At 41.4% G+C, this 26,329-nt stretch overlaps 1 protein-coding gene across 2 annotated transcripts in view; it reads right to left on the reverse strand.

Annotated features, from left to right (window-relative positions):
- The window catches only part of txndc16 (thioredoxin domain containing 16), a 70,501-nt gene that overhangs the window by 36,157 nt on the left and 8,015 nt on the right, over positions 1–26,329 (reverse strand). For both annotated transcript variants that reach the window (XR_014614609.1, XM_084181759.1), the window contains exons 9-18: positions 25,837–25,897; positions 23,720–23,843; positions 23,150–23,296; positions 18,075–18,134; positions 17,487–17,661; positions 16,759–16,895; positions 16,574–16,658; positions 14,861–14,999; positions 7,522–7,703; positions 6,951–7,141 (exon numbers count right to left, since the gene is read on the reverse strand). Coding sequence is in view for 1 of the 2 variants with exons in the window: in XM_084181759.1 (XP_084037885.1) it covers positions 6,951–7,141; positions 7,522–7,703; positions 14,861–14,999; positions 16,574–16,658; positions 16,759–16,895; positions 17,487–17,661; positions 18,075–18,134; positions 23,150–23,296; positions 23,720–23,843; positions 25,837–25,897 (1,301 nt within the window). In the remaining variant the exon portion in view is untranslated. The remainder of the gene's footprint in view (positions 1–6,950; positions 7,142–7,521; positions 7,704–14,860; positions 15,000–16,573; positions 16,659–16,758; positions 16,896–17,486; positions 17,662–18,074; positions 18,135–23,149; positions 23,297–23,719; positions 23,844–25,836; positions 25,898–26,329) is intronic.

The following is a 26,329-nucleotide window of genomic DNA, read 5'->3' on the forward strand; positions in this document are numbered from 1 at the left end:
CGCAAATGGGTCTTCCAAATGGACAATGACCCCAAGCATACTTCCAGAGTTGTGGCAAAATGGCTTAAGGACAACAAAGTCAAGGTATTGGAGTGGCCATCACAAAGCCCTGACCTCAAGCCTATAGAAAATGTGGGCAGAACTGAAAAAGTGCATACAAACCTGACTCAGTTACACCAGCTCTGTCAGGAGGAATGGGCCAAAAATCACCCAACTTGTGGGAAGCTTATGGAACGCTACCCGAAACATTTGACCCAAGTTAAACAATTTAAAAAGGCAATGCTACCAAATACTAATTGAGTGTATGTAAACTTCTTAACCACTGGGAATGTGATGAAAGAAATAAAAGACAGGGCATTTTTACTAGGATTAAATGTCAGGAATTGTGAAAAACTGAGTTTAAATGTATTTGGCAAAGGTGTATGTAAACTTCCGACTTCAACTGTATGTACACAGAATGGCATGAATGGCACGATCAGGAAAAATATAATCAGATAGGCCTACTCCATTATTCACTGACCCATACAGTAGAGAATGGGAAATGTATAATGTGATTATGTTGTTGATGTGTTGACATGATTACAGAGATTATACCCATGTGGTGTGGAGCATGTGATGCAATGCACATGTCTGTGCATGCAGACAAAGTTTCAAAAACTTGAATGAGACAGAGCGAGAGGCAGGCAGACGAGCACCCACATTTTTCATCATGTTTAAAAAAAAATTATAGATTTAGAGTTAGATAAACTTTGATTTTTCAGCAGGGACATATACAGGATACTACCCTCCACAACATAACAGTCACTCCAAATCAAAACCTACAACCTGATTTTGGACAAAATTACCTGGAAGGATTCCTACTGCCAAAGATTCTTATTTCATTTACATTACATTTTAGTCATTTAGCAGACGCTCTTATCCAGAGCGACTTACAGTTAGTGAATACATTTTTTTTTTTTTATACTGGCCCCCCGTGGGAATCGAACCCACAACCCTGGCGTTGCAAACACCATGCTCTATTTACATTTACATTTTAGTCATTTAGCAGACGCTCTTATCCAGAGCGACTTACAGGAGCAATTAGGGTTAAGTGTCTTGCTCTATCAACTGAGCTACATCCCTGCCGGCCATTCCCTCCCCTACCCTGGACGACGCTGGGCCAATTGTGCGCCGCCCATGAGTCTCCCGGTCGCGGCCGGCTGCGACAGAGCCTGGATTCGAACCAGGATCTAGTGGCACAGTTAGCACTGCGATGCAGTGCCTTAGACCACTGCGCCACTCCAAACTATAAAGAAAATGCTCTGGCAAACAGAAACCTGAAAACACCATCCAACCTGGAACTGAGTTAGTAATGTTTAGTCTGAAGTTTCTTTTAAAGCCAAGAAGAAAAATGCATTACAATGATATATTTCACTTTATAAGGACTGAATGCTAAGTTAAGGCTATCAAGCTTAACTTAGGCTACCAAACAGATCTGACTGCTACTTCAATTAGCACAGAGGTGTCAAAGCCCTTGAGCCCAACAATGGCAGGAGAGTTCAAGCCTACCCCACCCAATTGCAGAGGCCTTTGAAGCCCCCTCCTGCTGTGCACAGGTCATTACAATACAGTACCCCCTGGATTCAACTCCATTTTGAACTGATATGCAGCCAGGACACAATTGTAAATTACCTCAATAAGAAACAATATTTTTGCTTTGATAACATCAGAAGATATCCTCCTCGCGCTCTAAAAAATACAATAGCCACAGGACAACTTTGTTTGGACGTAGCTAGCTGGGATCTTCTACAAGGAATCTGCCTCCCAAAAAAGTTTATCCCAAGTGGGTGTGACACCTACCCCCATTGCTTGCTGCACAGCTGCTTGGATTCCACCTGGCGATCTGTTCACCATCTGTCCTGGCATGTCTCCCCCTGTCTGGTACAGGTACCCCTGCCACACTCCCCCCTCTCTCCCGAGCTTTCGCTCGCCTCCAGCACACACGCTCTGTTGGGGCGAGTGACTCTGTACTTACGATGGATAGCCCCAAGTCGTTATATTTTTTTCTTGTGCTTTATGATATTTGCATTGTTGACTATGACCTTGCTTGTTTACCCGCCCGTGGGACGGACAGACTGTTCCCACACTCGGGACTCTTACTCTCTATTGGTTACACGGTCTCTTGGATTCCTATTCGAACCACCACTCGCCGGCTTTGTATTCATGTTACCTGATGAAATTGCTGTACAATATGATCTTGTTGCCATCTGATGCACATTCAAATGCCGATTGTATTACTGCTGATGATATCTGGAAATGTGCATGTACACCCTGGCCCATCTACTGTTGCTAGTCCCAATTCTGACTTGTGCTCATATCTGCTTCACTGATATCTGCTCTCGTAAAAGCCTGGGCTTTCTGCACATTAACACAATAAGCTTATTACCTAAAATTGATCAATTAAAAGTGTGGGTTCACAGCTCCAATCCAGATGTATTACTGAGACGTGGTTAAGAAAGAGTGTTTTGAACACTGATGTTAACCTTTCTGGTTATAACCTTTTTCGGCAAGACAGATCTTCCAAAGGTGGTGGAGTAGCAATCTTTACCAAGGAACACCTTCAGTGCTCGGTTGTCTCCACCAAGTCTGTCCCCAAACAATTTGATTTGCTGGTTTTAACCATTAAGCTTTCAAATAGCCCTTTGTTGACTGTTGCTGGGTGTTATCGTCCACCATCAGCACCGGCCTGTACCCTACCTGCCCTAAGCTCTCTCCTGGCCCCTTACACTAAGTCTGAATTTGTCCTGCTAGGTGACCTAAACTGGGACATGTTTAAACCACCTGATCAAGTCCTAAAGCAATGGGACTCACTAAATCTTTATCAGATTATTACCAATCCCACAAGGTATGACTCCAAACACCCAGAAAAGGCTACTCTCCTTGATGTTATCCTCACAAATAATCCTGATAGGTATCAGTCTGGTGTTCTGTAATGACCTTAGTGATCACTGTTTTACAGCCTGTGTTCTTTTTTTATATTTTCAGTGGTATTTTTAACAAACACGCCCCCATTTAAGAAAATGAGAATAAAAAAAACAGGTTCAGCCCCTGGTTCGACCGTGATCTGGCAGAGTTACTCCACCTCAAGAATTCCATTGGCGAAAGGCTCGGCACACGCTTACTCAGGCGGACTGGCTCTCATTCAGGCAAATGAGAAATAAGTGCACTCAGGCTATCCGGAAGGCTAAAGCTAGTTACTTTAAGGAGCAGTTCTCTCTGTGGGTCTAACCCCAAGAAGTTCTGGAAAACGGTTAAAGACCTGGAGAATAAACCCTCCTCCTCACAGCTGCCCATGTCCCTTAATGTTGCTGATGTGGTTGACAAAGAGCACATGGCTGAGCTCTTTAAATCACCACTTCATTAAGTCAGGATTCCTATTTGACTCAGCCATGCCTCCTTGCCAGTCCAACATTTCCTCATCTCCCAGTCCTTTTAAAGCGACTAGCCCTGATGCTCCTCCCTCTTTTCCCCCTGCCCCGCTACAAAGTTTCTCCCTGCAGGCGGTCACGGAGTCCGAGGTGCTAAAGGAGCTCCTTAAAACTTGACACCAAAAAACCATCTGGGCCAGATGGTTTAGAACTTTTCTTCTTTAAGGTTGCAGCCCCTTTTATCACCAAGCCGGTCTCTGACCTTTTTAACATGTCTCTCCTCTCTGGGGAGGTTCCCATTCCTTTGAAGGCAGCCACGGTGCGTCCTTTATTTAAAGGGGGAGATCAAGCTGATCCTAACTGCTATAGGCCAATTAAAATGTTTCCCTATTTATCAAAAGTGTTGGAAAAACTTGTCAATATTCAGCTGACTGGCTTTCTTGATGTCTATAGTATTCTCTCTGGTATGCAACCTGGTTTCCTCTCAGGTTATGGATGTGTCACTGGCAACCTTAAAAAGGTCCTAAATTATGTCACCATTGCCCTTGATTCTAAGCAATGTGGTGCTGCTATTTTTATTGACTTGGCCAAAGCGTTTGATACGGTAGACCATTCTATCCTTGTCGGCCGGCTACGGAGTATTGGTGTCTGAGGGGTCTTTGGCCTGGTTTGCTAACTATCTCTCTCAAAGAGTGCAGTGTATAAAGTCAGAACATCTGCTATTTCAGCCACTGCCTGTCACCAAGGGAGTACCCCAAGGCTCGATCCTAGGCCCCACGCTCTTGGTTTCCTCTATCGTAATCGCTCCTCTTTCACCCCAGCTGCCAAACTAACCCTGATTCAGGTGACCATCCTACCCATGCTAGATTACGGAGACGTAATTTATAGATAGGCAGGTAAGGGTGCTCTCGAGCGGCTAAATGTTCTATACCATTCGGCCATCAGATTTGCCACCAGTGCTCATTATAGGATACATCACTGCACTCTATACTCCTCTGTAAACTGGTCATCTCTGTATACCCATAGCAAGACCCACTGGTTGATGCTTATTTACAAAACCCTCTTAGGCCTCACTCTCCCCTATCTGAGATACCTACTGCAGCCCTCATCCTCCACATACAACACCCGTTCTGCCAGTCACATTCTGTCAAAGGTCCCCAAAGCACTCACACATCCCTGGGTCGCTCCTCTTTCCAGTTCGCTGCAGCTAGCGACTGGAACGAGGTGCAAAAAAAACACTCAAAACTGGACAGTTTTATCGCCATCTCTTCATTCAAAGACTCAAATCATGGACACTCTTACTGACAGTTGTGGCTGCTTCGCGTGATGTATTGTTGTCTCTACCTTCTTGCCCTTTGTGCTGTTGTCTGTGGCCAATAATGTTTGTACCATGTCTTGTGCTGCTACATGTTGTGCTGCTGCCATGTTGTGTTGCTACCCTACCATGTTGATTTCATGTTGGGTTGCTACCTTGCTGTGTTGTCATGTGTTGCTGCCATGCTATGTTGTTGTCTTAGGTCTCTTTATGTAGTGTTGTCTCTCTTGTTGTGATATGCGAGACCACTGCAAAATTATCAGTTTCTCTGGTTTTACTATTTATAGGTATGTGTTTGGGTAAAAATAACACTGTTTTATTCTATAAACTACTGACAACATTTCTCCCAAATTCCAAATAAAAATATTGTCATTTAGAGCATTTATCTGCAGAAAATGACAACTTATCAAAATAACAAAAAATATGTTGTGTTGTCAGACATTGAATAATGCAAAGAAAATAAGTTCATGTTCATTTTTAAACACAATACTAATGTTTTAACTTAGGAAGAGTTCAGAAATCAATATTTGGTGGAATAACCCTGATTTTCAATCACAGCTTTCATGCGTCTTGGCATGCTCTCCAGCAGTCTTTCACATTGATGTTGGGTGACTTTGTGCCACTCCTGGCGCAAAAATTCAAGCAGCTCGGCTTTGTTTGATGGCTTGTGACCCTCCATCTTCCTCTTGATCACGTTCCAGAAGTTTTCAATGAGGTTCAGGTCTGGAGATTGGGCTGGCCATGACAGGGTCTTGATCTGGTGGTCCTCCATCCACACCTTGATTGACCTGGCTGTGTGGCGTGGCGCATTCTCCTGCTGGAAAAACCAATCCTCAGAGTTGGGGAACAATGTCAGAGCAAAAGGAAGCAAGGTTTCTTCCAGGACAACCTTGTACGTGGCTTGATTCATGCGTCCTTCACAAAGACAAATCTGCCCAATTCCAGCCTTGCTGAAGCACCCCCAGATCATCACTGATCCTCCACCAAATTTCACAGTGGGTGCGAGACACTATGGCTTGTAGGCCTCTCCAGGTCTCCATCTAACCATTAGACGACCAGGTGTTGGGTAAAGCTGAAAATTGGACTCACCAGAGAAGATTACCTTATTCCAGTCCTCTACAGTCCAATCCTTATGGTCTTTTGCAAACCTCAGCCTGGCTCTTCTTTGCTTCTCATTGACGAAGGGCTTTTTTCTAGCTTTGCACGACTTCAGCCCTGCCCCTAGGAGCCTGTTTCGAACCATCCTCGACGTGCACTTCACCCCAGCTGCCGTTTGCCATTCTTTTTGTAGGTCACTTGATGTCATCCTACGGTTGTTGAGTGACATTCGAATGAGTTGGCGGTCATCCCGGTCAGTAGTAATTTTCGCCCTCTGCCGGTCTGTAGCTTTGTTGTCCCCAATGTCTGCTGCTTGACCTTGTTCTTATGAACCGCCGTCTTTGAAATTTTAAGGATGGAAGCAACCTGACGCTCACTGTATCCCTCTACCAGTAAAGCCAGAATTGAACCCTTCTTTTCCTCACTCAAAACTTTCCTTTTCAACTCTTTTGACATTTTGATTAATATTACTTTTGAGGTACTATTAGCACTGTTTTTGCCATCCAGCTCGTCCTATTGCAAGAGGATAGTGATGACCACAGCAGTGGTTTTTATACTTCTCCTCGTTAAATAAGATTTGGTTCAGGTGATCACTTAATCAGTACCTAATTCAGTAGAATGAGGTGTGCCTGTGTTGGAATTCAACAGACACTGGAATGGAAGTCATATGTAGAGATGCTGATTTAAGAAAAATTTGCAGTGGTCTCTTAATTTTTTTCCACAGCTGTATAGCACAACATTTAAATACACTAGTAATAATAATAATAATAATAATAATAATAATAAATATATATAGACAGAGGTGAATGAATGAACTGATGTGGGACTGGGAACATGCAAATAGGAGCTGGTAGTCAGAGCCTTCAACTTGCAGCCATGGCAGCAGAGCTTTGTGTGCCCCTTAAAAGGCCAGAAACTACAGGTGCAAATGCAGCATTCGTCAATCATCATACAGTGCACTTCCATAGGGGGATGCAAAGTACAAGTTGAAAGTTAACTGATTGTTCTTTGCTGATAAACTCATTTCTACAACTAGTGTTCAGTAGTCATTTTGGTCACTGCCAGTGTCAAGTATGTAAATCAAGGGGAGACACTGTACAAAGAAAAGTACTTAAACCCCCCACCCATACCTGCAGGTGGTTCTTCACCATCCTCCACTCTCTGCAGCCACTGCAGAATGGGCTGTACCATTAGGGGTCTGCCAGCGGGGTAGTGGAAGACTTCTCCTCCTGCAGCAAGCTGGGAGAGCACCAGGGCAGGAAGCAGGGGCAGGGAACCCAGGTATGCCTCCAGGACAGCCTTACCTGCAGGGGTGCGACCCCTGGAACACACAAGACACCCATCAACACCAAAATACACCCTGCATCCACCGGTTTTTCCATCCAACCATGACTCAGTCAATGAGCTGAGATTCAATTCAAAACGTTGACATAAAAGAAAAACCAGTTCATGAAAATTGGAGTTGAAAAGACAACGGCATTATAAAACCCCAATTCTGAATCATATTTTGCCTTGAAACAGTATATTGAAATGTGGAGGACAAGATAAAGACAATGACGTACGTTTAATGCCAATGACACTAGAACTAAACCTTTCAGTCACATAGTTGGGCTATGGCTGCCTTGCCCTGAACTTTGTGTTCCTGAAACTCTGAAACCTAAACCTTAATTGATGTGGGAAACTTAATACTCCGGTACATACAGGTGGATCCAGCAGGGCAGGTAGGGCTTGAGCCATCCTGTGTTCAGCAGACTCCTCATGTCCTCCAATACTCCCTTGTTCCCTTTCCTCCCCCTCTCCTCATCTTCTTCTCCCACAAACAGCAGCAGGAGGGGTTTCTTTAGCTCCAGATACAGGGGCAGGTTCTCCACTGTCAATTCCGGCTGGAAGGGGTAGAGACAGCGAAAAAAGGTGATCAATGATATATACAGTGTCTTGTAAAGTATTCAGACTGCTTGGATTTCTTCACATTTTATTTTGTTACAAAGTGGGATTAAAATTGATTTGTAATTTTTTTGTCCACAATCTACTCAAAATACTCAGTCAAAGTGGAAGAAATTAGAACATTTTGAAAGATATTAAAAAAATAAAATAAAAAAATAAAAAGAGTCGTTGCACAGGTATTCAGCCCCTTTGTTTAGGCAAGCGTAAATTAGTTCAGGAGTCAAATTTGGCTTAACAAATCACATAAGACATGGACTCACTCGTGTGACATAATAGGGGTTGAAATTATTTTTGAATGACTAACCCTTCTTCTGTCCCCCATTCATACAAATCTGTAAGGTCCCTCAGTCAAGTATTGAATTTCAAGCACAGATTCAACTACAAAGACCAGGGAGCTTTTCGAAAGCCTCAAAGAAGGGCAGTGATTGGTAACAATAACAAATCAGTCATCGAATATCTCTTTAAGCATGGTCAAGTTAATAGATTATGCATTATACTACCCAGACAGAGATGCAGTCGTCCTTCTTAACTGAGCTGCAGGACAGGAATGAAACTGCTCAAGGATGTTACAATGAGGCCATTGGTGATTTAAAAACAGTTAGAGTTCAATGGCTGTGATGGTAGAAAACTGAGGATGGATCAACATTGTAGTGACTCCACAATAATGACAGAGTGAAAAAAAATATTCCAAAACATGCATCTTGTATGCAACAAGGCACTAAAGTAATACTGAAAAAAAAAAAAAATGCAAAGGAATACACTTTTTGGCCTAAATGCAAAGCCTTACGTTTGGGGCAAATTCAACACAACACACCACTGAATAACTGCATCCTTATTTTCAAGCATGGTGGTGGCTGCATCATGGGATGGGTATTCTTGATATCAGAAAATACTGTGGAGTTTTTCCAGGATTAAAATAAACGGGACGGAGCTAAACACAGGCAAAATCCTAGAGGAAAACCTGCTTCAGTCTGCTTTACACTGGGAGAGGAATTCACCTTTCAACAGGACAAACCTACACAGGAGTTGTTTACCAAGAACAGTGAATGTTCCCAAGTGGCCAAGTTACAGTTTTGACTTAAATCTGCTTGAAAATCTATGGCAAGACTTGAAAATTGCCATCTAGCCATGATCCAACGTCGTCACAGAGCTTGAAGAATGTATGTATGTATGTCTACACTGTATTTCTGATCAATTTGATGTTATTTTAAATGGACTTGTTTTTGTTTTTTTGTTTTTTTTTAAACAAGGAAATGTCTAAGTGACCCCAAACTTTTGAACGGTAGTGTATACACACACACACACACAGTTGAAGTCGGAAGTTTTACATACACCTTAGCCAAATACATTTAAACTCAGTTTTTCACAATTCCTGACATTTAATCCAAGTAAAACATTCCCTGTCTTAGGTCAGTTAGGATCACCACTTTATTTTAAGAATGTGAAATGTCAGAATAATAGTAGAGAGAATGATTTATTTCAGCTTTTATTTCTTTCATCACATTCCCAGTGGGTCAGAAGTTTACATACACTCAATTAGTATTTGGTAGCATTACCTAAAATTGTTTAACGTTGGTCAAACGTGTCAGGTAGCCTTCCACAAGCTTCCCACAATAAGTTGGGTGAATTTTGGCCCATTCCTCCTGACAGAGCTGGTGTAACGGAGTCCGGTTTGTAGGCCTCCTTGCTCGCACACGCTTTTTCAGTTCTGCCCACACATTTTCTATAGGATTGAGGTCAGGGCTTTGTGATGGCCACTCCAATACCTTCACTTTGTTGTCCTTCAGCCATTTTGCCACAAATTTGGAAGTATGCTTGGTGTCATTGTCGATTTGTGATAGGAATTAAAATATATACAGGTTAAAAGTAAATGACTAAATGTTCCACCCTTAAATATAGTTGTGAAATGTTCTTGTTTTAAGTATGATTAGTACTTTCTTAGTAGTGACTAATTATTACACTCTGAAACTGTGTGAGATGTGTTAGAATCTACTACCTGGTAATGTGTGAGTGTAGGACCAGTAAAGATTATGACATTGTGCTACTATTTAGCAATGTGAGTAAGAGTTAGGCCAGACAACAAAGGACAAGGAGAACTGTCTACAGGCAACTGAGAAACCAAGATAACTGAGGAATTTAGGGAGGAGAGATACTGTTAGGCTTGGAAGTGTGTGTGTGTGTGTATTAAAGTAATCCTTCTACCCCCCCCCCCCCCAAAAAAAAATTGTAAAGTGGTTATCCCACTGGCTATAGGGTGAATGCACCAATTTGTGAGTCGCTCTGGATAAGAGCGTCTGCTAAATGACTAAAATGTAAATGTAATGTAAATGTATGTGTATGTGTATGTGTGTGTGTGAACTGATGGTCAGGAGAGCAGTTTTAAAGTGGAAAACTACAGCCCACCTACAGAGAGGAGGGATTTTTTGTATGACGTATGAGTATAAAAGATGGACTCTGAAATTGTGATGGCAGAATTCTCAATGAATAAATCTCTGACTATGCAGACCGGGACTCTGTCCGTTACTTAAATCCCAAAAGACTTACAACCTTTTGGGAGACGCACAGTGACACTGAAATAGTTTGTAAAATAATTCACGTAACAATTTGGAAGACCCATTTGCGACCAAGCTTTAACTTCCTGACTGATGTCTTGAGATGTTGCTTCAATATAGCCACAATTTTCCTTCCTCATGATGCCATCTATTTTGTGAAGTGCACCAGTCCCTCCTGCAGCAAAGCACCCCCACAGCATGATGCTGCCACCCCCGTGCTTCACGGTTGGGATGGTGTTCTTCGGCTTGCAAGCGTCCCCCCCTTTTCCTCCTAACATAACAATGGTCATTATGGGCAAAGAGCTATATTTTTGTTTCATCAGACCAGAGGACATTTCTCCAAAAAGTACGATCTTTGTCCCCATGTGCAGTTGCAAACCGTAGTCTGGCTTTTTTATGGCGGTTTTGGAGCAGTGGCTTCTACCTTGCAGAGTGGCCTTTCAGGTTATGTCGATATAGGACTCGTTTTACTGTGATATAGATACTTTTGTACCCGTCTCCTCCAGCATCTTCACAAAGGTCCTTTGCTGTTGTTCTGGGATTGATTTGCACTTTTCGCACCAAAGTACGTTAATCTATAGGAGACAGAACGCGTCTCCTTCCTGAGCGGTATGACGACTGCGTGGTCCCATGGTGTTTATACTTCCGTACTATTGTTTGTACAGATGAACGTGGTACCTTCAGGCATTTGGAAATTGCTCCCAAGGATGAACCAGAATTGTGGAGGTCTACAATTTGTTTTCTGAGGTCTTGGCTGATTTCTTTTGATTTTCCCATGATGTCAAGCAAAGAGGCACTGAGTTTGAAGGTAGGCATTGAAATACATCCACAGGTACACCTCCAATTGACTCAAATGATGTCAATTAGCCTTTCAGAAGCTTCTAAAGCCATGACATCATTTTCTGGAATTTTCCAAGCTGTTTAAAGGCACAGTCAACTTAGTGTATGTAAACCCACTGGAATTGTGATACAGTGAATTATAAGTGAAATAATCTGTCTGTAAACAATTGTTGGAAAAATTACTTGTGTCATGCACAAAGTAGATGTCCTAACCGACTTGCCAAAACTATAGTTTGATGACAAGAAATGTGTGGAGTGGTTGAAAAACGAGTTAATGACTCCAACATAAGTGTATGTAAACTTCCGACTTCAACTCTGTGTATTTTTTAAAAATGTCTAATATTGCACAATCCAGGTGTGTAAAGCATTCAGACTTACCCAAGACACAGCTGTAGTCGCTGCCAAACTGTGTTTCTAACATATATTGACTAAGGGAGATGAATACTTATGCAACGACTATATTTTAGTTATTTAATTTCTATGAATCTTATTTTTTTTAAATGTATGTGCCCACTTCGACAGAGTATTGTGTACATTGACACTTTAAAAGAAATTAAATACATTTTAAATCACACTTTGTAATAATACCATGTGAAGAAATCCAAGAGGTATGAATACTTTTGCAAGGCACTCTATATCTCTGATTAACACTCAATGTATGAGAACATTTTAATTAAAAAAGATTAAGAATATTACATTAAGACATTCTGTAACACGCATTTATAAAACCAACTACCTATGAAAAGTAGAGGAACATGTCGCTACAACGCTTGTCTCCATTTGCTCATTCACAACGTACTCTGTAGTATTACATTACCAAATACACTCCTTCATTCGTATTTGGACAGTGAAGATAAAACATTTTATTTGGCTATTCTCCAGAATGTTTCATATTAAGCGACAGTACAGAACGTCAGCTGTTTTATCGTTTAGAAATTAAATTAAAAGCATTTGTATCTAGTCCCCCCATTTGAAGAAGTCATAAGTATTTGGACAAATTCACACAGTGCCTCCAGAAAGTATTCATACCCCTTGACTTTTTCCACATTTTGTTGTGTTACAGCCTGAATTTAAAAATGATTAAATTTAGATTTGTCACTGGCCTACCCACAATACCCCCATAATGGAAAAGTGGAATTATGTATTACTACATTTTTACAAATTAATAAAACATGAAAAGCTGAAATGTCTTGAGTGGTAAGCCTAAATAGGTTCAGGAGTAAAAATTTGCTTAACAAGTCACATAGGTTGCTTGGACTCTGTGCAATAGTGTTTAATAGTGTGATTTATGAATGACTACCTCATCTCTGTACCCCACATACAATTATCTGTAAGATCCCTCAGTTGAGCAGTGAATTTCAAACACAGATTCAACAACAAAAGACCAAGGAGGTTTTCCAATGCCTCACAAAAAAACAAAACAGACATTGAATATCTCTTTGAGAATGGTGAAGTTATTAATTACACTTTGGATGGTGTATCAATACACCCAGTCACTACAAAGATACAGGCATCCTTAACTCAGTTGCCGAGGAAGGAAACTGCTCAGGGATTTCACCATGAGGCCGATGGTGACTTACAGAGATTAAATAGGATAGGCTGTGATAGGAGAAATCTGAGGATGAATAAACATTGTAGTTACTCCAAAATACTAACCTAATTGATAGAGTGAAAAGGAAGCCTGTACAGAATACAAATATTCCAAAACATGCATCCTGTTTGCAATAAGGCACTAAAGTAAAACTGCAAAAAATGTGAACTTTATGTCCTGAGTACGAGGCGTTTTGTTTGGGGCAAATCCAACATAACCCATTACTGAGTACCACTCTTCATATTTTCAAGCATGATCATGGCTGCATCATGTTATGGGTATGCTTGTCATCAGTATGGACTAGGGAGTTTATGATGAAAAAATAAACAGAATAAAGCTAAGCACAGGCAAAATCCTAGCGGAAAACCTGGTTCAGTCTGCTTTCCAACAGACACTGGGAAACAAATTCACCTTTCAGCAGGTAAATAATCTAAAAAACAAAGGCGAAATATACACTGAAGTTGCTTACCAAGACAACATAGAATGTTCCTGAGTGGTCCAGTTGGTTTTGACTTAAATCTTCTTGAAAATCTATGGCAAGACTTGAAAATGGCTGTCTAGCAATGATCAACAACCAACTTGCAGAGCTTGAAGAATATAAAAAAATAATAAATGTGCAAATATTGTACAATCCAGGTGTGCAAAGCGCTTAGAGACTTACCCAGAAAGACTCACAGCTGTAATCGCTGAAAAAGGTGATTCCTCATGTATTGACTCAGGGGGTTGAATACTTACCTAATCAAGATATACTGTTTGAGTAATTTATTTTTCCATTATTCTTTTTCAAATGTTAGACTTTTTCTTCCACTTTGACAGAGTATTTTGTATAGATCGTTGACAACAAAAAAAGACAAATCAATTTTAATCCCACTTTGTAACAACAAAATGTGGGAAAAGTCAAGGGGTGTGAATACTTTCTGAAGGCACTGTGTATGACAGTAGTCAAAAAGTTTAGTATTTGGTTCCATATTCCTTGCACACAATAACTACATCAAGCTTGACTCTTCAAACTTGGATGCATTTGTGGTTTGTCTTAGTTGTGTTTTGGATTATGTTTTGCCCAAAAAGTTTGATGTATTCATAGCGTGCACGTAATATGGGACCAAATACTAAACTTTGACTAATTTAATACACTAATGAATTTGTCCAAATACGAATGACTTCATCATATGAAGGACTAGATATATAAAGTGCTTTCATTTTTTAAACGGTAAAACAGATATGAAAATACCCTCAAATAAAAAGGTGACATTCTGTACTATTGCCACATATGAAACATTTGATTTCAAATCCAAAATGCTGGAGTATAGAGGCACATCATTCAGACAATAGTCTTGATGGAGTTACCACTAATTACCTCGCCACATGAAGGGTTGCCGTAAATACTCTGTTAAGTACTCGTAAAATAAGATGAGTCCAAATCATAATGGGAAAGTTTTTGGAATCTTGACAAATGGTTTGTGTGTGTGTCAAAACATTTTCTGGGATTTTCTCAAGCTTGGCAGACCAGCATCTGTGTCTCATCTGGTAGTGAGTAATTGTTGTTTCTTACGGATATGTGGTCATTTCAAAACAGTTTTTACTGTTCTAATATAAATAAATCAGTTTGCATGATACGACTTCAGAAATGTTGTTTTGTTCAGAGGAAGATATGTTACACTAATCCTGGTTCAACTATTCATATTATTACAATGACCAAAAATATTAGAATGAAACCGGATTTTAGAAGGATGCTGTACAGATGAACACGTGTATAGACGGACAGACAGACACCCTAGTATGAAAACACTGGCGTACCCCTTCATTTTTTTAGGCAAGTGTTTCATAAATCCTGGTCCTGGGGACCCAAAGGGATGTACATTTTTGATCTAGTACTGCACACTTGATTCCACTAATCAATTCAGGCCATATATAGCCCCTCTCTTTCTCCCTGTCTGCACGTACAGTATGTGTACACATGAAGGCACCCACACACACACGATGGAATAGGTTTTACAAATAGTTCAAAAAGCCTATATCCATCCAAATGTTTGGTGAAGGTTTGTTTTGATGGAATAGGCTTTTAGATCCATTTGATGGGGTTTCTGTCAACCTGTGATACAAACAGACTTACAAATGTATCCAGTAGTGCTCTCTGGATGTGTGTGACAAGTTGGTCCGGCATGGTGAGGTGGAGAGAATGAGCCTCAGTTTGGCCTGTAGGTCCTCGTGACACCAGAATGGCAGGCAGCGTCACAGAATGCTCTACAGCCCTGAGAACAGAAGTAATACATTAGAATCACTCCCTCCCCCCCAGAAGGAACTTCAATACTCATTATATGACCAAATAAGAAAAGATAGCTTCTTTCAAATCTGCCACACACACAGTTATTAGTGCAAACACACATCATATACACACACTGTGGTACTGACATCAAGCACTTCCTGGTCCATACAGTACCTTCCCTCCAGAAGACTGGGAGATGTGGTTAGCTATCTTTTACCATTTCCAGGGGAGCCCACACCCACTGAATTTGCACTGGTCCTTGGAATAACAAGGATATATGACTATACCCAAATAAGCAACCTATTCCAGAGAAATATTTGGTGGGGTTGGCATATCTATTTTACATCCAATGTACTCTTCCCACAGTCGCTGTACAAGCGCCATTAGTCGAAGTGAGACTAGTACATACATTTTTGTCATGAGATATCTGCTGTCTAGTTGGTTCACGTGACTGGTGACCAACGCAATTCCGTGTTGTCTCCGTACTGCTGTACTGTTTGTTGCTACTTGGCTACATGCTAAACTTGGCCTTCGATTTTGTGTCTTAACTATTTAATCAAACTATGTATTTAACAAGTTCACCAAGGTCTTAGTTTTGTCCTTTTTTAATTCAACGCTTTATCTGGACATAGATCTGCAGGACCTCCGCTAAGTAACATGATGCCTTCTCACTGCAGTCGCAGTCCTCATAATATACAGGAGAACCATCACCTTATGGTGAGGATAGCAGAGTTGCAAGCTCGGCTTCAGACGCAATCATTAGCCAAGGGCAATTGAAGTGTAGGAAAGGAGGATATAGCATCTGTGCCACCAGTAAATACAGCCAGTAGTGTTACTCCCCCTGCACAGTCCCCGCAGCTGGACAATTTTCTCATGGCTTCTGGAAAGAAATGCTGGTCGGCATGCTCACTCAGCCGATATAAACTGTCAACCGGTTTTCCCAACTAAGCAACTAGTCATCCTTCTCAGGTCTGTCCTCCACCCGTTACGGGGTCTGAGCCTCCCACCATCAGCTCGGACAAATTGAAAACCCTAGTCACTGGCGACTCCATATTAGACTTAAAAAGAATCATCTAGCGATCATACATTGTTTACCAGGGGACAGGGCTACCGACGTAAAGGCTAATCTGAAGATGGTGCTAGACGGTATAGGGATATTGTTATCCATGTCGGCACCAACGATGTTAGGATGAAACAGTCAGAGGTCACCAAGCGCAACATAACTTCAGCGTGTAACTTAGCTAGAAAGATGTGTCGGCATCGAGTAATTGTCTTTAGCCCCCTCCCAGTTAGGGGGAGTGATGAGCTCTACAGCAGACTCGCACAACTCAATCATTGGTTGAAAACTGCTCTCTGCCCCCCAAAATAAGCAAAAATATCCTAGGCGTATGATACACTTTGAGAAGACTGAAAAAAGAAGTCCCCACACACTTGGATCAATGAAATACTACTTTCTTTAGTTCTTATCTTCCTGCACCTAAACTAGCTTGTGGGGTGTGTGGTAGATTCCTCCAGTATGATACACACACACAACACATGATTTCAAAATTAGCACGGTACCATCTTTCTGCCCGTCTGTCAGCAAACAGCCCGACCATAGTCTCTCCCCAGAGTGCTTTTGCTGCTTCCTTGAACACGGACACACCTGAGACAAGAGAGAATTCCATTTCAATTAATGATTGTTATATTCGTCAATGCCATAGGCTCCACACACACAACGCACGCACCACACACACACACGCTACCTGCGTCTGATGTGGAGCTGAACAGGCCCAGTACTGTGACAGGGGCAATAGCTGCATGCTGCTGGTACAGGTCCCCTTCCAGGAATGATGTCACCTCATCAGGAGAGGACAGGAGGACAGGGGACACCAGACGACTCCTGGGTCACACACCATAAGAGAAGACAGACATGGTGATGTACAGGCCCCATGGTCTGGCGGTCTTAGTACATGTTGGGGTTTGATATCTTTCTCCCCAGCTCTTTCTAAGCTGTCTGAATAACGGAAAAATGCTTTCAAATCTTTATATGAAAAAAAGACATGGTCACAAGGGCTGGCACCCTTTAGAACAGTGGTTCCAAAAACATGTCACGCAATGACCCAACAAAGCACACATCTTCCAAATAAGGAGGAAAGAATGCATCCGTTTTAAGACAAAATTGATAATGTTAGTCCAAAGATGGACTAACATTGTATCCTAACAGAAGCGCTTCCCATCCTCTTTTTTTTCCTTCTTCTACATAATGGACTTTAATAAAACATGTAAATTAAGGTAGTTCTAGCTTTGGTTTTTTGGGCCTTCCTTGAGGGTAAACAATATATCTGCTGTACACAACACATTTCTAGCTGAACATTCTGTAACTCTGAACCCACCTGAACAGGCCCCATAAGACTAGTATGAAGGAGATGTCCATAAGTACAATAGAATATTCTATATGTTCTATTTTACATTTGGTGGAGGTGTCACTCACAGCATGATGAACCTGTTCAGGCTCTCAGTACCCAGCATGCCTCGGTAGGGCTGGCTAGGCTCCTGTGGGCGGTACAGACGGACCGTGGGAAAGGAGCTGATTTGCTGAGCGCCACACACGTCAGTCCACTCCCCACAATCCAGCACGGCCAGCTCCACGTTGCTGACGTCAGCGTCTTATAGATAGACAGCGAGACAGATGGAGGGACAGACATGCATAATGTCAACTGGATAGGCTACATATACAGTTAACTGACATTCCTGAAGACGCCAAATAGATACAGTCAACAGATACCAAATACATACAGAAAAAATGGCATAAGTAGCCAACAGTCAGACATTGATCTGACGGACCAGATGAAAATAGTTCTATTGACTGAGCCTAAATTGTCTTATTGACCACAAGGTCACCACACGGTCTTAGTGGGACTCGTCTTATTGACAGAGTCAAAAAAGGTCATATTGATTAACTGTCAAGATTATCAGGGAACTCACCGAACCCCTTTTGCTTCAAGTACAAGAAACTGATAGAACACTGAAAGGAGAACTGCTGAAATCAACCATTCAAATGCATGTTTTAATGCATTACCTTCTAGGGATTCTGACACCTCTATGTAGGACTGCATGAAGGCCATGGAGACCGCGTCCCCTGGTGGAGAAAAACAGAACCACTCTTACATTTCAATACAGAAATGTAGTGTGACAGTAACATAATTGTAAAAGTAGTAAAATAAACATTTTAAGGTGGCATCCATAACTTAAATTACAGGACCGAGGGGTGTCTTTGAAAATATTTTACACTAGCCTGGGCACCGGTCATCCTACCAAACACATGTTTGGTATGGCAAGGAGTTGACATGATAGCACAAAGAGATCTGAGACCAGGCTACTTGTACATAGATTTAGGCTTATATAGAACTGTGCGTGTTGTGAGACACTTTCTTTGCCATGGCAATTCTGAATCATAAAATATCTTTGAACATTATGATAATCAAACAAAGGAAATGTGTGTTTAAAATGTAGAATGTATAGCAACTAGGGCTGACCCCATTTAGTCAACTGGATTGAGGATATAGGCTGTTGCTCGACCAAGATTTTTAGTCGAGCAGACGCATTTTTGAAAAAAAAAATTGCGCAACTTGAGCTCATGGGCTCTCATTAAGTGTTTGATTAGATTTTCGATCACATTTGCATTTTTGTCAGAGTGTAGCGTTTGCAACGCCAGGGTTGTGGGTTTGTTTCCCACTGGGGGCCAGTATGAAAATGTATGCACTCACTAACTGTAAGTCGCTCTGGATAAGAGTGTCTGCTAAATGACTAAAATGTAAATAGAGACAATAGAGTGCTGAGTACCAGGCAGTTAGCAAGTTTGGTAGGCTACTAATGACCATCAACAGCATCAGAGCTTGGAGAAGCCTAATTACAGTGACTAAATGGTCACGTGGAATTTGACTGCCTTCATGAATCGTAACCGCCGGTGTGGTGGTAATATGGTCACCGCAACAGCCCTGCTCATGATTCCAATCCTACATTGGAGTCATTCCACATCCCTTTTGATTAGCTGAGGTGATTGGGTCAAGTGTGAAACGCTCTATTTAGAAACAATTGATCCTTGATTGCGATACGGTTTTGGAAACCTTGAACACAACATATCATCCAAAAATAACAAATACAAAAGATAAACCTCAGTGGTAAAACAGTAAGTGTGTGTAACGGCTTCGAGCCAAATATATACAGTGAGGGAAAAAAGTATTTGATCCCCTACTGATTTTGTACATTTGCCCACTGACAAAGACATGATCAGTCTATAATTTTAATGGTAGGTTTATTTGAACAGTGAGACACTTTCTTTCAAAATAACAAAAAAATCCAGAAAAACACATCAAATGTTATAAATTGATTTGCATTTTAATGAGGGAAATAAGTATTTGACCCCTCTGCAAAACATGACTTAGTACTTGGTGGCAAGACCCTTGTTGACAATCACAGAGTTCAGACGTTTCTTGTAGTTGGCCACCAGGTTTGCACACATCTCAGGAGGGATTTTGTCCCACTCCTCTTTGCATATCTTCTCCAAGTCATTAAGGTTTCGAGGCTGACGTTTGGCAACTCGAACCTTCAGCTCCCTCCACAGATTTTCTATGGGATTAAGGTCTGGAGACTGGCTAGGCCACTCCAGGACCTTAATGTGCTTCTTCTTGAGCCACTCCTTTGTTGCCTTGGCCATGTGTTTTGGGTCATTGTCATGCTGGAATACCCATCCACGACCCATTTTCAATGCCCTGGCTGAGGGAACGAGGTTCTCACCCAAGATTTGACGGTACATTTCCCCGTCCATCATCCCTTTGATGCGGTGAAGTTGTCCTGTCCCCTTAGCAGAAAAATACCCCCAAAGCATAATGTTTCCACCTCCATGTTTGATGGTGGGGATGCGTTTTTCTGGATTTTTTTGTTGTTATTCTGTCTCTCACTGTTCAAATAAACTTACCATTACAATTATAGACTGATCATTTCTTTGTCAGTGGGCAAACGTACAAAATCAGCAGGGGATAAAATACTTTTTCCCCTCACTGTATGTATGTATGTATGTATGTATGTATGTATGTATGTATGTATGTATGTATGTATGTATGTATGTATGTATGTATGTATGTATGTATGTATGTATATATATATATATATATATACACACACACACACACACACACACAGTGGGGAGAACAAGTATTTGATACACTGCCGATTTTGCAGGTTTTCCTACTTACAAAGCATGTAGAGGTCTGTAATTTGTATCATAGGTACACTTCAACTGTGAGAGACGGAATCTAAAACAAAAATCCAGAAAATCACATTGCATGATTTTTAAGTAATGCATTTGCATTTTATTGCATGACATAAGTATTTGATACATCAGAAAAGCAGAACTTAATATTTGGTACAGAAACCTTTGTTTGCAATTACAGAGATCATACGTTTCCTGTAGGTCTTGACCAGGTTTGCACACACTGCAGCAGGGATTTTGGCCCACTCCTCCATACAGACCTTCTCCAGATCCTTCAGGTTTCGGGGCTGTCGCTGGGCAATACGGACTTTCAGCTCCCTCCAAAGATTTTCTATTGGGTTCAGGTCTGGAGACTGGCTAGGCCACTCCAGGACCTTGAGATACTTCTTACGGAGCCCCCCCCCCTTAGTTATAATAATAAAATAATAAAATAATATGTTGCCAGTTGCCCTGGCTGTGTGTTTCGGGTCGTTGTCATGCTGGAAGACCCAGCCACATCCCATCTTCAATGCTCTTACTGAGGGAAGGAGGTTGTTGGCCAAGATCTCACGATACATGGCCCCATCCATCCTCCCCGCAATACGGTGCAGTCGTACTGTCCCCTTTGCAGAAAAGCATCCCCAAAGAATGATGTTTCCACCTCCATGCTTCACGGTTGGGATGGTGTTCTTGGGGTTGTACTCATCCTTCTTCTTCCTCCAAACACGGCGAGTGGAGTTTAGACCAAAAAGCTCTATTTTTGTCTCATCAGACCACATGACCTTCTCCCATTCCTCCTCTGGATCATCCAGATGGTCATTGGCAAACTTCAGACGGGCCTGGACATGCGCTGGCTTGAGCAGGGGGACCTTGCGTGCGCTGCAGGATTTTAATCCATGACGGCGTAGTGTGTTACTAATGGTTTTCTTTGAGACTGTGGTCCCAGCTCTCTTCAGGTCATTGACCAGGTCCTGCCATGTAGTTCTGGGCTGATCCCTCACCTTCCTCATGATCATTGATGCCCCACGAGGTGAGATCTTGCATGGAGCCCCAGACCGAGGGTGATTGACCGTCATCTTGAACTTCTTCCATTTTCTAATAATTGCGCCAACAGTTGTTGCCTTCTCACCAAGCTGCTTGCCTATTGTCCTGTAGCCCATCCCAGCCTTGTGCAGGTCTACAATTTTATCCCTGATGTCCTTACACAGCTCTCTGGTCTTGGCCATTGTGGAGAGGTTGGAGTCTGTTTGATTGAGTGTGTGGACAGGTGTCTTTTATACAGGTAACGAGTTCAAACAGGTGCAGTTAATACAGGTAATGAGTGGAGAACAGGAGGGCTTCTTAAAGAAAAACTAACAGGTCTGTGAGAGCCGGAATTCTTACTGGTTGGTAGGTGATCAAATACTTATGTCATGCAATAAAATGCAAATTAATTACTTAAAAATCATACAATGTGATTTTCTGGATTTTTGTTTTAGATTCCGTCTCTCACAGTTGAAGTGTACCTATGATAAAAATTACAGACCTCTACATGCTTTGTAAGGGGCGGCAGGTAGCTTCGTGGTTAAGAGCGTAGTGCCAGTAACCGAAAGGTCGCTGGTTCTAATCCCCGAGCCGACTAGGTGAAAAATCTGTCGATGTGCCCTTGAGCAAGGCACTTAACCCTAATTGCTCCTGTAAGTCGCTCTGGATAAGAGCGTCTGCTAAATGACTAAAATGTAAATGTAAGTAGGAAAACCTGCAAAATCGGCAGTGTATCAAATACTTGTTCTCCCCACTGTATATATTTTATATATATATATATATATATTTTTTTTTTTCTCCCCTCCAGAGTTTCCATTATATGTCAGTAAGTGTATCTTTTGTATTTGTAAAATAATTTCTGATTGCATGTGGTGGTTATTAACATGCGTCAGAACAGTTCTACACATTGGCCCCAACGGGGTCAATTGTTCAAATGAGAACTTTATGACTGTATGGCCTTGGGTTCTCGAGAGTAGTACATGTAAGATGAATCAAGTTAGCCACCTAGCCATTTTTTTCTCTCCCAGTTAGCTAGTGAGTGATGCACAAGCTAGGCCTTTTTTAACCATCGACATATCCTGCCCGCATTTACATGCCAGGTTCAATAGCATGAAAACCCCATTAGATTAGAAGTAAAAAGAAATAAACAAATAATTATGGTTTTTATTTAGTTTGAGTCAAAGATAGTTTCAGTATAGTTGTAGTTTTTCATTTTTTATAGTAAAAAAAAAAACAGGTTTGTGTTTAATTTCAGTTTACTAAATTGTTTTTTCATGATTAGTTTGTTTCAGTTTATGGAGCGCAGGGTTCACTATTATAGTGTGACAGTAAGAGACACCCTCAGAGAGAGAAGAAAGGCTTGGGAGTATGAGGAGCAAGGACTGAATGGACTGTACTCACTGAAAGTCCTGGCCCCTAAACATAGCCAGTTTCCACTACCACAAACAGCACCTGCCTAAGCAGAATAAACTATTTCTGTTCCACAAGCACATGGAGATGAGGCGCAAGGTTGACTTTTAAAGGAGAGTGAGGAGGGAATTCTACGAGGATGGAGTTTCTCATCTTTTCTGATTAAGAGAGATGGAGAAACCGGAAGCCATCCAGGGATGTTGGCTGCCGATATGGGCTTCCCGTGAATCTCTGATTTATTTTGTAGAAGTAGTAGCAAGATAAAACAGCATAAGATAGGATTGGTAGGTATAGCAAGTTTGATAAGTGTAAGTTGTCCATTTTATAATACAAATATTTTAAGTGTTTTTTTTTGTGTGTGTGCGCATTTTAATTCTAGCCTTATTTCAGCTTGTGGCCACAGGCGATAAATAAATAACAGATTGCACCTTAAAACCTCATACAGAACGATATAAAAGCAACATGCTCACATTTCACATAGAACAGCACTACCGTGTGGTCGCTCTCTGCCACTGCGCTGTGGAATGTGTCAGCAGTGAGTTCTGTGACAGCATCCATGTCCAGACTCTGGCCCCTGTCTCTGTACACAGACTCTGCCACCTCGTCATCCAGCACATCTAGTGACAAAGAAACAGTCAACCAATCAGCCCAGAAATACAACATATACAGAATAACGTCATACAGTGGGAGCAGAGTGCTATACAACGTTTCATTTAATACACAACCCTCTATCTACACACCTGCCTAGGGAGTAGGGGCTAGACAAGTTTCTACAAGACCCCTTCTTATTTAATGTAATAAAATAATGTAATATAAAAAAAAAAAAGGGTTTAGGGTAATGAAACATTGTATAGAGCAGAGAACTGAAAGTGAATTTCTAATTATTATTAAAATGTTTGTTTACGGTCACCATTTAGTTTTCTGTGATCTGGTTTCTTGTTGGTATTAAAATATACGTACAATTTGTTTATGATGTTGACCTGAAACAAGGAAAATGAAATAATACAAATATATATATCTACAACAAGACCCCTTCTTACCAAGAGTGGCCCAATTTTCATCGTCCTCCTCCTCCGCCGCCTCCTCCTCCGGAGTACTCTCATCTCTGAACAGGTCGATAACCTCCTCTAGGTTGTTCAGAATTAGGTACTTGACCTCTGAACCCTGACAAACACAGCATATGGTTAGTGTCTAATTGTATGTAACTTTTGAGCAGTGGAAATAATTTATCCTTGAAGGACAATAAACATCAATCAATATACAGCTCTGGAAAAAATTAAGAGACCACTGCAAATGTTTCTTTAAAATCAGCATCTCTACATGTATGATAGCCATTGCATTCCAGTGTCTGTTGAATTCCAACACAGGCACACCTCATTCTACTGAATTAGGTACTGATTAGGTGATCACCTGAACCAAATGTTATTTAACGAGGAAAGTATAAAAACCACTGCTGTGGTCATCACTATCCTCTTGCAATAGGACCAGCTGCATGGCAAAAACAGTGCTAATAGTACCTCAAAAGTAATATGAATCAAAAAATAACAATTGACCATGCCAAAAGAGTTGAAAAGGAAAGTTTTGAGTGAGGAAAAGAAGGGTTCAATTCTGGCTTTACTGGCAGAGGGATACAGTGAGTGTCAGGTTGCTTCCATCCTTAAAATGTCAAAGACGGCGGTTCATAAGAACAAGGTCAAGCAGCAGACATTGGGGACAACAAAGCTACAGACCGGCAGAGGGCGAAAACGACTCTACTGACCGGGATGACCGCCAACTCATTCGAATGTCACTAAACAACCGTAGGATGACATCAAGTGACCTACAAAAAGAATGGCAAACGGCAGCTGGGGTGAAGTGCACGGCGAGGACGGTTCGAAACAGGCTCCTAGGGGCAGGGCTGAAGTCAATGAGAAGCAAAGAAGAGCCAGGCTGAGGTTTGCAAAAGACCATAAGGATTGGACCGGAATTGGTCATCTTCTCTGATGAGTCCAATTTTCAGCTTTGCCCAACACCTGGTTGTCTAATGGTTAGACGGAGACCTGGAGAGGCCTACAAGCCACAGTGTCTCGCACCCACTGTGAAATTTGGTGGAGGATCGGTGATGATCTGGGGGTGCTTCCTGCAAGGCTGTAAGCGGGCAGATTTGTCTTTGTGAAGGACGCATGAATCAAGCCACGTACAAGGTTGTCCTGGAAGAAACCTTGCTTCCTTTTGCTCTGACATTGTTCCCAAACTCTGAGGATTGCTTTTTCCAGCAGGAGAATGCGCCATGCCACACAGCCAGGTCAATCAAGGTGTGGATGGAGGACCACCAGATCAAGACCCTGTCATGGCCAGCCCAATCTCCAGACCTGAACCCCATTGAAAACTTCTGGAATGTGATCAAGAGGAAGATGGATGGTCACAAGCCATCAAACAAAGCCGAGCTGCTTGAATTTTTGCACCAGGAGTGGCATAAAGTCACCCAACATCAATGTGAAAGACTTGTGGAGAGCATGCCAAGACGCATGAAAGCTGTGATTGAAAATCAGGGTTATTCCACCAAATATTGATTTCCTAAGCGGTGAGATGTCTTGGGGGTATGATATTTGTGCGTCTAACTTTCTCACTCATCATTATTCACAATTCATTCAGGATTATCCGTAATCTTGGTAGCATCCACATTAATGTAGAAGTGTTTAGAAAAAATATGATATTCTTATTTACAATAAGTGAGATTATTTATCCATTATTTTCTATAGGGCACAAAGTAATCTAAATAACAACCAAAACAAACAGCAAATGCATCCAACAAACGTGTAGAGTCACAAGCTTGATGTAGTCATTGCATGCTATGAACATGAATTTGGTCCCCTAAAAATGGGGGGGACTATGTATAAAAAGTGCTGTAATTTCTAAACGGTTCACCCGATTTGGATGAAAATCCCCTCAAATTAAAGCAGACAGTCTGCACTTTAACCTCATAGTAATTGGATCATTTCATTCCAAAATGCTGGACTACAGAGCCAAAACAAAAAATTTGTCACTGTTCCAATACTTTTGGAGCTCACTAACTAAGCCTGGTGGTATGGCCATCAAATAATATTTAGTTGGGAGAAATGGATTTATTTCTATAAAGCCATTTATGTAACTTGCTAAATAATAAAAAAGGACTCACCTCTCCTGGTAGTTTATAAGCAGCATTGTATTCCAGTGGGGTTTTAACATCAGGACTCTCTCTGCCACAGATAGGAAAGAATGGTCAGTTTAGTCATGTTAATTCAATGGTCACTTCAAGTAGATCTGAAAGGATTGCATAGGTATACAGTCGTGGTCAAAAGTTGAGAATGACACAAATACTAATTTTCACAGTCTGCTGCCTCAGTTTTGATGATGGCAATTTGCATATACTCCAGAATGTCATGAAGAGTGATCAGATGAATTGCAATTAATTGCAAAGTCCCTCTTTGCCATGAAAATGAACTTTATCCCCAAAAACATTTCCACTGCATTTCAGCCCTGCCACAAAAGGACCAGCTGCCATCACGTCAGTGATTCTCTCTTTAACACAGGTAAGAGTGTTGACAAAGCTGGAGATCACTCGGTCATGCTGATTGAGTTAGAATAACAGACTGGAAGCTTTAAAAGGAGGGTGGTGCTTGAAATCATTG

The sequence above is a fragment of the Coregonus lavaretus genome (genome assembly GCF_964263955.1).
Source record: "Coregonus lavaretus genome assembly, chromosome: 18".
Classification (NCBI taxonomy): Eukaryota; Metazoa; Chordata; class Actinopteri; order Salmoniformes; family Salmonidae; genus Coregonus; species Coregonus lavaretus.